At 41.4% G+C, this 12,788-nt stretch overlaps 1 protein-coding gene and 1 long non-coding RNA gene across 4 annotated transcripts; one reads left to right on the forward strand and one right to left on the reverse strand.

The window, feature by feature from the left end:
• Positions 1-910: 910 nt before the first annotated feature.
• On the forward strand, positions 911-6,352 carry LOC133491697 (uncharacterized). Its single transcript, XR_009792464.1, has 4 exons — positions 911-1,039; positions 3,503-3,640; positions 5,926-6,126; positions 6,224-6,352. It is a non-coding gene; the product is annotated as an uncharacterized LOC133491697 (long non-coding RNA).
• LOC133491696 (hexokinase-2-like) lies at positions 3,515-12,783 on the reverse strand. Of its 3 annotated transcripts, XM_061803195.1 has the most exons (13): positions 12,663-12,783; positions 11,651-11,711; positions 11,225-11,413; positions 10,519-10,610; positions 8,050-8,212; positions 7,815-7,963; positions 7,239-7,358; positions 6,197-6,292; positions 6,024-6,123; positions 5,761-5,944; positions 5,329-5,484; positions 3,852-4,085; positions 3,515-3,701 (listed from the first exon to the last, which is right to left on the reverse strand). In XM_061803195.1, the coding sequence occupies exons 4-13, from the start codon at positions 10,576-10,578 to the stop codon at positions 3,515-3,517; spliced, it is 1,449 nt and encodes a 482-aa protein (XP_061659179.1). In that variant the 5' UTR covers positions 10,579-10,610; positions 11,225-11,413; positions 11,651-11,711; positions 12,663-12,783. The 3 variants fall into 3 exon arrangements, with proteins under 3 accessions (XP_061659179.1, XP_061659177.1, XP_061659178.1); XM_061803193.1 differs by lacking the exon at positions 11,225-11,413; XM_061803194.1 differs by having other exon boundaries at positions 10,519-11,413.
• Between the last annotated feature and the right edge of the window lie 5 nt (positions 12,784-12,788).

Consider the following 12,788-nt stretch of genomic DNA (forward strand, 5'->3'; position numbering starts at 1 on the left):
AAAGAAGAAAAAAAAGAGGAGAGGCTGAATATTTATATGAAAGAAAATGTTGTCGTGGAGTGATATGGGGATCGAATTATTTTGATTATAAAAATAATATATATAAATATCATGATCATTTATAATATGTGGTAGTCTTCAGCACTGTATGAGTGGAGTTTGGTGGGGGTTGAGCGTTGAATGGAGGCTGCAATGACAGAATCCATTGTTCATGTGTCTGGAAATATGCAGCCTGCCATTTTCTGACAGCCAGATGATGAAAATGAAGGTGAATGGCAACACCACGCGCAAACATTTTTTTTTCTTTTGGGAAAGTTAAGTAATGCTAGGATGCCATCCAAAGTCAGGCGAGATTCATTAGTTTTATAAGGACTGGGGGGAAAAAAGGAAAAAAAAACTTTCTCCACCAGGCTTTTTTTAAATTTATATATATATATATTTTTTTTTAGGAGGACTCAACTATTTCGAAAAGAATTTAAACATCTTTGTGTTGCCTTCATGACAGAAAAAAATACGGATTTTAGATGAAAATTGTACATTTTATCAGAATAAAGTCATATGTTTTTGAGGGGGGAAATTTTGGTGTTTTTGAAGACATTCATTTTTCAAGAAAAAAAAATTGAAAGAAAAACTTGTTTGCTTTTGAGGCGAAATGCCGTAAAATAAATTGTAACTTTATGGGAATTAGTAGCAGACAGGTTTTCTATCTTTCTATCTTACAAAACAGTTTTTCAAACTGGATGATTTTGATATGAAAGTTAGTTATTTTTTTACAAAAACATAAATTTCAAAGATATTTTGGGGATTAAATTTTGTAGTTAAAAAAAAGTATGGTGTGCAATATATTAACATACCAGAAGGGGGCAGCATCTCATTAGAGAATTGGGTCAACTGCATTCAGGAAGTCGAAGGCTTTGAAATCTAAACCCCATACTCAAAGAGTGTAATTATACATCCATCCACCCATTTTCTGAGCCGCTTATCCTCACGACGTCCCCAGCTGTCATCGGGCAGGAGGCGGGGTGTTAACTCCACACAGGTGAGGCCGGGACCTAAACCCTCGTCCTCAGAACTGTGAGGCCAAAGCTCCAACCAGTTCCTCCACCATGCCGCCATTAACATTTTGAATTTTTAAAAATAAATGTAGTCTTATGTTCAAAATATGTATTGTAACATTATGACGTTAAGCTATAAAAAATATGGAATTTTATTCTTGCACATGGATGAAAACAAATATACGCGACTTGTTTACTATAATTATTTATTTCATCTTGAAAATATAAAACAGGTACAAGTGAAATGATATATTTTTCCTCCAAAATATATAGACTTGTTTTTAATATAAATCCACATTTACACGTTGAAAATATACAGCTTCCCCCCCCCCCACCCTCCAAAATACAGGCCTTTCATTTCATGTCAGTGGTGCAAGTGGCGTTCGGGGCTGCTGCGGGTGTCGGGAGAGCCCAAAAATACATAATTTTTCAGCAGGATACACACGCGTGCAAATATTTGCACTAAACAAAACTAAGAACGAAACACAAAGGTGATGTTTCATTTTTCTAATAAACTGTGACTTTCGGCAAACAGGTCAACAATCCATAAGAAACACCGCGTAGGCCAGTGGAGCTTTCATCTTTGAGAGACAAAAATGCATTTCATGATATCATAAATGCATCAAGTGTTACTATGACAGAATAAACCATTTGAGTGTTTCACTACATATATGGAATTGAAGAAGACAAAAAAAAAAAGACAACTGACACTGTGTTGGTGGCTGGATTTCAAAAAGGTACAATCAGTATTTCTTTGGCACCAAGGAACTATGCTGAAGTGAAATGAGCTTGATTTAGAGTCTAAATACATTTTTGTCGCGGGCCACGTTATAGTTCCGTTTTCCCTCAGAGGGCCGTTATGAATGTGAAACCATAAAAATCGTTTACCGCCTCATCATATTGACGCGTGAGATTAATGAATTACTTTTTGGACTCAGAAACCAAAGGGTGATGGGTTTTTCAGCTATTCTTGATGTTCAGTAACATAAAAACACTTGGAATACCGCAACGTCATCATTCATAATATGACAATTTGAAATTTTGGGAAAGATTAGAATAAGAATCACAGGAGTTGACATCTTTGATTTGCCTTCGGGGGCCACATGAAATCACGCGGTGGGCCGGATCTGGCCCCCGGGCCTTGAGTTTGACACCTGTGATTTAGACAAATGTATTTGGAGGTTAAACCACCACCACCACCACACCCCCAAAAAAAGTTTACATTGGCCTGTAGATGGCACAAGATGGTAGCAAATCACTACTTTTTTTTTTTTTTTTAGACAGTGCTGTGGCATAACTAAATCAAGCTTCTCACGTGAAAAATAGTTCACTGGCACCAAGATGGAACCAAAGGAATACATTTATATTACACTTGGGATAGCCCCCCCCCACCGCACCCCCCCAAAAAATAAAGTCTACGAACCCCAGATTTAGATGTCTCACCATCAGTTTAGATTTTGCAATTCCATAATCACTTCATAACACCAGCGCCAAGGCCAATTTGCCAAGGCAGCTTAGCCCGTGCGCGCATTCCAAATCATTATTTTTTTTATTCAAATCAGCTGACTGCGAACGCAATAAATAGGAGTGAATTGAGTACGGGAATCTTCAATCTAGAGGACAAATATTATTTGTCACGCAAAAAAGCTTGTTTGAGAAACGGGCCGCTGCATGCGGAAAGTACAAAGTAAAGTGCACTTCTTTTTTTCTGCATTTTGATGACAAACAAAAAAATGTACACTGTGGAGTAGGGTTAACAAAATATAGAAAAATCAACAGGGCTATCAATACTTCCATGATGCACTGAACAGTCGTGATTTCTTTCACATTTTTCATAAATTAGCAAAATAACGCCCTCGTATTTGCTGATGCTATTTGGCTTTGTGGCGCCTCAGTAAACATGAGAAATGCCAATTAAAACCTTCCGAGCAATCCCGAGTTTGATAACATTTTTTTTGTCAAGTGGCCGGAAATCAGGTCGTATGAATTTCTTGAGCTTATCTACATCACTAGCGAAGCGCTCCATCCCCGCTCCTGGGCTGACGCTCTCGCAAGTGGGTCTTCCACACAAAGGCGACCAATCAGAGGGAAGGGGTGCAGTCTTAGCCAAATATGGACAAAGTGGATCCAAAACTGAGTCAAACAATTGTCACAGGGGCCTTTTCTGGATACTCAATATGACAAAACGGAGGAGTTTTTTGGACTCGATGTTAGAGAGTCACTCTATCGGGGTGTAAATAATCAAAATCTGTAACCTTTAATCAGAGTGTGGAAAACGTTAAGGCGCTGTGAATAAATTACATGTGAATCTGGAAAGTATGCACAGCACGTTTAGAATTTTGAAAGGGTTGGGGGGATATGAACGGAACCCATTTTAGGTCGTAATATGCAACTGTAAATGTGAGAAAAGGTCATCAAATAAACTGAGCGACGTGTGTTCTTGTCAGGGCTCCCCCCCCTTACTGGTCTTCGTCATCGCTATCCTCGCCTTCGCTCTCCTCCAGCAGGCGGGACTGGCGGGCCAGCCGCTGCGCCACGGCCGTCACCATGGCGGCGCCTTTGCCGCTGCCGTCCTCCGAGAGCAGGTAGGCGACGTCGCACTCGGGGGCCAGCAGCCGCACCGTGGCCTGGAGTTCGGCACTGAAGCTGCATGGAAAAAATACCGCATTTGCAAAATACATTTTTATTTGTTCAAACTGTTCAAAAAAACAACAACACGTATTTATTTGTGAAAAATGGACAGCTGATAAGATTGAATTCTTTGGTGCAATTTCCCACACGGAATCGGCGTCTTACTTGGGGTGTTTCCGGTACACCGAGCCGTCCACCCCCACCGTGGTTTTTAGGCGGTCCAGGCCGCGCCCGACCCGAATGCGGGTGATGAGGGTGGCCAGGGCGGCGGCGCACAGGCGAGCGGAGCGTGACGACACCGTGTCGCAGACCATGCGCACCACGCGCACGTCCACCGGGTCAAAGGTCAGGCCCATGTTGCTCAGGATTTTCCTGCCGTTCTCCAGGCCGACGGCCTCCCTACAAGGGAGGAAATACAACGCGGTTGTCCAAAGTAAAATCCTCGTCCAAATATTTCACTCAAGTACATGCTTGCTATGACTATAATACCTTATGACAGTCAGTCTCTTAGATCATTTTCATCATCATTTTATTCATATGAAAATGTTTTTTGGAGAATAAGGTTGCAAATAGGAATGGGGAAAAAATTCTTTGGAGATTTGAAAAAAAAAAGCTTCTCCATAAAAATAAAACAACTGCTTTTAATTACTTAATAAAAAAATGTTTAAGTTAGAAATCATACAAGTGACAAATCCTGAAAATGCGCTTTATAGCTGGAAACAAAAATACAAATGGAGGTTCTTGAAAATACACTTTTAATGAGGAATGTGCATTTTAATTATTTTGAAAAATAAGTGTTTGAACAATTAATGAAAGGAAACACGTTTTCAGTTACTTTGGAAAATAACCTCTTAATTATTTTTAAATATTTGTTGATCAAGACGAAATATTGTTTAGACATAAGGTACAGAGTTTGAAGAGTAACCCTGTGAATTGAAAAATATATAAATTGCAAAAAATGGATTCAGACTTTGAGTTTGTATAACTGTTTAAGTTTTTCTGTAAAAACAAAGCTTTTTGATCAAATCAAGATCACAACTGCTTTACAAATTGAAAGAAGGCTTTTAGGAAAAACAATAGATTTTAAATAAAAATGTAAAAAAATTGTTTAATATGAACCCAAAACTTTTTTAAAATAATCTTACGAATTGAAAACAACTGGAAAAAAATCATTTAAATGACTTTGATGAATAAACTACATTTCTTAAAAAAGTTTAATTTTGAAATGACACCGTTTCAATTATAATTATTTTCCGCAGTTTTGAAAATGATGGCGAGAAAAGTACACGAAAGCACTTTTTGATTAAATCATACACGTTTAAAAGTTCTTAATAATTTATCTATTTAAATAAAACACACACCAAAAACATGCTATTTGTAATTTTGGAAAGTGAGCTTGAAAGAGAAGTTTTACATTACATTACAATGTCTCTTTTTTTTTGTGCACAGCTTTAAAATGACCACCAGAAGGAAGCAAAATTCAACAGTGTCAGACAGCATGCCATAAAACTCTGTATTGTCATTTGTATCGAAATGAAAATACTATCCTATTATTGATCAAGTGTTGTGTGACGAATCGAGGATGAGTATCTAATTACAGATGATGCATATACATTTGCGATGTGGAAAAAAAAACACTCACTCTTCAATATGAGAGATGTACTTGGTCTGAAATCCGTCCGGCGACAGCAACGTCTCAGACGCCCGGCCCTTGAACAGCAGCCCGTCATTTGTCATCCTCACCAGCAGGAGGCGCACGATCTCACCCAGATACATGCCACTGATCATCTTCTCGAAGCTGCGCGAGAAGAAGTCAGGTCTCGAAACCTGAACTTGCTTCAAAAGAATTCTTTATGGCTAAATTCAATACATGCATATGACTTATGTAAACGCAAACATAACCTAAACATGGGCTACGGTCATCTTTTGTGGCTCTTCAGTGACATCTTGTGTTAAAAAAAAAAGACATTGTAGTCACAGGCCCCTTTCCTAGTCACACTTTTACCCGTTTTGCAGAATGCTCAAGTAACGCATATTTTCAGAAAAACGCCACATCACTGTCAGACGTACGTACGTGTGGATGCCGGGGTTGATGGAGGTCTTGTCCACTGTGACGTCGAACTCGGTCCGGATGTCGTTGAGCGAGCCGTTGTCGCCGAAGCCGCCCCACTCGGTGTTGATGCACATGCGTCCGAGGTCGCTCTCCACGCGCTTCACGTTCTTCATCTCCTCCATGTAGCACGCGTTGGTACCCGTGCCTGCGCCAACGGAGACAGAAGGGCAGTCGGTCACGTAAGGGCGGAGTGCGTCGTTGCGCGTGCTGCGACGCGTGTTCACCGATGATCATGCCGATCTCGCAGCTTTGGTCCCTGTAGCCGCAACTCATCATGGTGCCCACCGTGTCGTTGACCATGGCGATGGAGCCGACGTCGTAATCCTGGTGCGTCACGGTCGAGTCGGGACTCGTGGGTAGTTTCGATACGTAGCGGTGAGCGATGAATGCAACTCACCCCTCGCCTGTGAATGGCCTCTCGCAGGAGCTTCACCACATCTTGTCCCTCCACTCCGGAGCACTGGAAGCCTTTAGTCCAGCGGATCAAGATGCTCTGCGGTGGACGCAAAGTGACAGTGTCATTTTAAAAAAAATGCATTGAAAATAAATAAAGCTTCATAAATAAATCTATCTTAGGATAAATGATTTTTCAAAAATTTTATTTTTATATAAGTAATTGTTTTTTTTTTTACACCAAATTAATTTATTTATTAAAAACCTTTTTTTTCCCCCTATATTTAATCTAAAAGTTCATTTTCAAATTTGTTATTAAAAGTACATCTTTCAAAATAAGTCTTCAAAATTAAAAAGTTGTTTACATTTTTGAAATTATTTGTACTTAAAAAAAGTACTGTAAAGTTATTTTTTTACATTTTTAAAACCTTCATAAAAATGGTTATTTTCCCAGGCAAAGGCTTAGTGTTTATTCTAACAAATATTTTTCAACAATCTTATTTTCAAAAGCAAATGTCTTTCAATTTAATCAATTTAACAATACATTTTCATATATTTTTTTATTTAAAAACTTAAATTTTCCTCATTTAAATAACTGAAAAATTTATTTTTTAAGCAATTATAAAGCTTATTATCTGTATTTTGATATCATTTACTTTCTGTATCTATATTTAAACACTTTTTTAAACAATCTCAAAATAATTACAAATAATTTTCCTCTTCTCCAACGTTAAAAAGCTGTATTTACGTATTTATTTTTCTTTTTAATTTAATTAAATCCATTCATTCTAGAGGTCATTTAAAAAATAATTTAAAATGCGTCAAAAGCAATTCTTAAGATCATGAAAATAATAAATATTGTGCTATTATAATTTTGTTTATATCTTGTAAGATTATTTTCAATGTAACGAAAAAGCCTTTTCCATTTGTATTTTTCTTTTTTCATTTCAAAGCTGAAGAAATGTATTTTTCAAAACAGCTATCATTTCTTATTTCCACATCGTTCACCATGTGTGTCGTGTTGATGGCGTGTGTGCGTGTGTGACCTTGTCAATTTCCTTCTGATGGCACGGGAAGGAGAAGGTGAAGCCCAGTGGAAGAATTTTCCCCTGCAGATTCTGCGACTTGATAAATTCCCCCAGACAGGCGGCGATGTGGTCGAACAACTGAAAAGAAACGGCTGGCGTTGAATGTACAACGGCCAACAAAAAACCCATCGGGTACACCCGCTACATCTGAATCTCCTTCATCTAAATTAGATAAATAATGGGATATGAGAATTTATTCCAAATTCAAAGCATATATAGGTTAGAAAGATCTTGTGCAGTTGTATACGTATCATGTCATTATCCAAGCCGCTTATCCTCAAAAGGGCTGCGGGAAAGCTGGAGATAATCCCAGCTAGCTTTGGGCTAAAGGTGGACTACACCCTGAACTGGTCGCTAGTGAGTCGCAGGGCAGATATCGACACCATCACTGAGCGGGAATCGATCGCACGCTGCCCAGACCAAAGGCGGGCGGGCGTATGTACCACTACACCATCAGTGACTTTGTAGTATACTTCCAAAGCATATTATTATTATTATTATGATAAGGATTATAATGGTTGTCATTATGAGCACCTTTTCTCCGGTCCCCAGCATCATCTCTTGCGGGATGGCGCAGATCTGACTGTCCATCTTCACCATCCTCTGCTCTTCCTCCAGCACTCGCACGTGGAGCACCCGGAAGTTGGTCCCGCCGAGGTCCAGAGCCAGGAAGTCGCCTTTTTCTGCGGGGAGCATCAAATTTGTTGGTGGAAGGGTAAAAAAATAAAACATTGAACACTGAACCGGGAACCGCGGTCGTCGAGTTTACCCGTCCCGTCCGGCGTGGCCGTGACGAAGGTGGGCAGCATCTGGACGGCGGCTCTGTGGTGCGAGTGTTTGCCCAGGCCTCGCCTCAGGTCGCGCTCCAGTCGAGCGGAAACTTGCTGGAGGACCTCCAGGGACAGCGTGAACGGCTTCAGGTAGGTTTGAACCTGCAGTGGGAGGAAAAGGAGAACCTTGACGAAAATGTAATTAAATTAAAAACTGACCTCTCTCTAGTTGTCGGCAATGAATCAAACAATACTCAGGCCGGTAGAAAAGCCGAATAAACTTATGTAAATATGTCTCTCTACAGTATCGACATTATGTTGACATGACGTTATCAAATAATTATCAATAATTATTATTACAGTATAATTACTAAATGGACTATATATACGTAAGCGCAGTTAGTACGTACTAAATGTGCCAGTGCGCTAAAAATGTTGGCATGTGGAGGAGGCGTCATTTTGACAGGAAATCGCAGGGACTAACAATCATCTGGGGACGACAACAATTCCCGTTTTCCTGTTTCCCTTGAAACTTTTGAAAGACGCCCACAATTAAACTGCAATCAAGCACGGATGGGCACAGAAGCCAAGAGAGGGTACGGAATTCAAAACTGTCTTCAAATGTCAAGTTTTATAGCACAAAAATAAGGGGTTTGCATGTTCTCCCGGTGCCTGCGTGGGTTTTCTCCGGGCACTCCGGTTTCCTCCCACATCCCAAAAACATTCAACATTAATTGGACACTCTAAATTGCCCCAAGGTGTGATTATGACTGCGGGTGTTTGTCTTTATGTGCCCTGCGATTGGCTGGCAACCAGTGCAGGGTGTACCCCGCTTCCTGCCCATTGACAGCTGGGATAGGCTCCAGCACTCCCCGCGACCCTCGTGAGCATAAGCGGCGAAGAAAATGGCTGGATGGAGGTAAAATGTGGAAAGAGTGAGAAGCCTTGTGAATAGTTTACGGTTGCACTGCAGATGTGGAAAGAACTACTCATTTGCCTTTTGCAATAAAAGCGCTGACAGAAACACACAGGACAGCAGAACATGTACAAGTACGGCATGCGTGCATCGCAACACAGGGCCAATTTCATCACATCCTGCGACTGTTGGCGAACTTCCTCGGCAGCGGCTTGCCACCGTCTCTCAGTGTCAAATGATCACGTCCTCGCCGCTCTTTTTTTTTTTTTTTTTTTTTAATCCTACAAGTAGGCTCTGTGCAACCGTGAAGCTAAACCGAGACAGTTTGTCGTCATTTCCCAGTAATTTTCCAAGGGGCATGTCAGCTCACGCCTCATTTCGCAATTTGGGATCTGGTTCTAATCTGGTCTCCCGCTCTCTGCGAGACCTGTCGTTACATGACTTCATTCCTCCATCGTGACTCCGAAGCCGTTAAAAAAGACAAAAAAATAAAGCCATGAGAAGACCGGCAGACTTTATGGAGGTTAGATTGGGTGATGTGCTTCAAAAACAACAACAAAATCAAATTATCAATTCATCCATTTTCGTAGCCGCTTATCCTCACGAGGGTCGCAGGGAGTGCTGGAGCCTATCTCAGCTGTCAACGGGCAGGAAGTGGGGTACACCCTTAACTGGTTGCCAGCCAATTGCAGGGCACATCGAGACAAACACTCACACTCACAATCACACCTAGGGGCACTTTAGAGTCTCCAATGAATCCAGCCATCCATTTTCTTTGCTGCTTATCCTCACGTGGGTCGCGAGGCGTGCTAGAGCCCATCCCGGCTGTCAACTGGTAGGAGCCAGGGTACACCCTGAATTAGTTGCCAGTCAATCGCAGGGCACATAAAGACAAACAGCCACAGTCACAATCACACCTATGGGGAATTTAGAGTGTCCAATTAATCCATCCATTTTCTTAGCTACTTATCCTCACAAGGGTCACGGGGCATGCTGGAACCTCTCCCAGCTGTCAACGGGCAGGAGGCAGGTTCCATTTTCTTAGCTGCTTATCCTCACAAGGGTCGCAGGAGTGCTGGAGCCTCTCCCAGCTGTCAATGGGGAGCAGGCGGCGTACACCCTGAACTGCTTCCCAGCCAATTGCAGGGCACATCGAGACAAACAGCCGCACTCACAATCACACCTACGGGCAATTTATGGTGTCCAATGAATGTTGCATGTTTTTGGGATGTGCGAGGAAACCGGAGTGCCCAGAGAAAAGCCACGCAGGAAAGGGGAGAACGTGCAAACTCCACACAGGTGGTTCCGGGATTGAACCCGGGACCTCAGAACTGCGACGCTTTCCAGCTGACCCACCGTGCCGCCGTAGTGGCATCATGCATTTGTTCAAATGGATTCCACATTTGTAAAATTCTTTTCTTAAATCACCTTGAGGCGCAAGAATGAGAGCACGTTTTACACACTATTTCTTCTCAGTGAACTCAGCCTTTTCTCATTCTGACTTTTGTCACCATGTCTACAGGAAGTGGAGCCCGGGCACGAAATCATGCACCTTACTGAGCGTGTCCAGAGGGATGCCGTCAACGTGGATGGTGCAGATGTCGCCGTTCATTTTTTTTTCTTGTCCTTACGTCCGCTATTTACCTGTACAGAGATTTTGACGTCATAAATACAAACAACACTGCCATTTTACATTAGTCCATCTATGGCGTTTTGCATCATATGTTAGCATTAAGCTATCAGACCTTCATTAAGATGTTTGGTTTACTTTTACTTCTATCCTTCCATTATCTGAGCCACTATGTTCAATTATTTTATGTGTTGATTTTATAGTAGAATTGGGAATGAGAAACAGCTCGATGCGAGCAAAACTGCATGACCAAGTCCTCATTTCCTCAAAGTGATGTTATAAAAATTCCCTCCCTTGCCTTGTCCCAAATGAGAGCAAGCACTGAGGAGTACTTTAAAAAGTCAATTTTTGTAGATTTAAGAGTGTAAAGCATGCGAGATAGGTAAAACTATAATAAAATGTTTGTTATACGGGCTCTCTACATCGCGGATTCAGCTCACGGATGGTACTAGAACATATCCCCTTGAATTAATGGTTAACTATGAATTACACCCAATAAACAAACAAAATACAATGAAAACATACCGCAAACATTGAAGCTGGAGGATATTTGTTTTTTTAGGTGTGGTTTACATTAAATTCTGGTCTTGCAGCCAAGGCCGCAAACATGACGGCGCTTTTTCCTCACCTGGCTCAAGAACACAACTCGCCGGAGTCCTCCGGGCACGACGTAATTCCCAAAACTATTTTCAATATCACGCAATTGAAGAAAATATAAGGGAAATTTGGATCGGACTTCAAAGGAGCAGTGAGAATGGCGAGAAGTCGAAGAACTACAGGGAGAATTCAAACGAGCCAACAGCAGTAGTCAGTCAGTCTGGAAAAACGAGTTTGAAAGCCTTAAAGATGTACATACATAAAAAGTTAAGAGCAGTATTCTGTATTTCTGCGTGAACACTAAAGCTCCGCTTGTCATCGAAAGAAAACTGTATTTTGCGGTGCTGTCATAAATGCTACATAACTTAAGTTAATGTGCAATTTGACCAGAAATTTCATAATGTAAGTCACTACATCAAGTGGCGTGGGGGAGGAGAATGTATAGGATGCTACTCACCTACTGTGTCCTCTCACAAACTGAGTGAGCTCAGCCATCAACTCCAAGGCAGAGGAAGCCGCTTGAACAAAAAGAAAAGAAAAAAAAAAGTAAAAAATAAAGAACTACAAGCAGCCACATGAAGGGGGCGGCATTAACTGGGTGTAACTGGGCATTGTGACACTGTGTCTGTGTGTGTGTGACTCAATACGTCACACACACACTTGGTCGGGAAACACAAAAGCTCCGACGTGATGAAATAACAAAAATCTTCATTAAAAGGGCGCTTATGTAATCTAACACGCGAGATGGAAAAACTTTCGTTGTTTTTGCGCTGACAGAAAACTTCAGCGTATTTCTCATTACTTAAAAGGCCCAATAAACTGACCCAAAAACGTCTTGTAAAGTTGCCACGGCACAGTGCAGACTGTTGTTAAGCAGTGTGCCAAATTTGAATGAATAATTTAAATCAATCCACATGTACACAAGGTAAAGCTCCCAAATCATGCAAACTGGATTCCGCCCTTCAGCCGCAGGACAGTGTGGGCGTGTTCAATGAGGGCCGGTTTTCAGCTGTCGATCAAGGGCGTACACATCTGTCGCTGTCTACTGAACAGGAAACTTTCCACGAGGAGCCGCTGTTATGTGGACGTTTTTGTTTTCTGGTCAGTATTCCCCCCACCCCCGGAACTCTGCCATGCATAACATTTACCCCAATCCTCTTGCTTGATCTTAACAGAGGTAGAGGAGGTGTGCGGTCCTTTAGACGTTCCTGTGAAGTCCTGGATAAGTCATCGCTGTGCACTTGGGGACGTTTTTTGAAGGTCAGCCGATCCTGGAAGACTTCACCGCTTTTCCATGTTTTCTCCATTCGTGGATAACGGCTATCACTATGGTTCGCTTGAGTCCTAAAATAGTTCTTACTATGGTTCGCTTGAGTCCTAAAATAGTTCTTACTATGGTTCACTTGAGTCCTAACCGCTTTAGAAATGGCTTTGTGACAATTTTAGGCTGATATCAAACTATTTCTCACCTGTTCTTGAATTTCTTTGTATCTTGACAGTTTTGTTGCAGATTTTGAGATCTTCTGGGCGACTTCATGTCAGACAAGTTCTATTCAAGTCATTTCTTGAACAGGTTTGGAGGTCATCAGGCTTGG

This window comes from Syngnathoides biaculeatus, chromosome 18, assembly GCF_019802595.1.
Source record: "Syngnathoides biaculeatus isolate LvHL_M chromosome 18, ASM1980259v1, whole genome shotgun sequence".
Classification (NCBI taxonomy): Eukaryota; Metazoa; Chordata; class Actinopteri; order Syngnathiformes; family Syngnathidae; genus Syngnathoides; species Syngnathoides biaculeatus.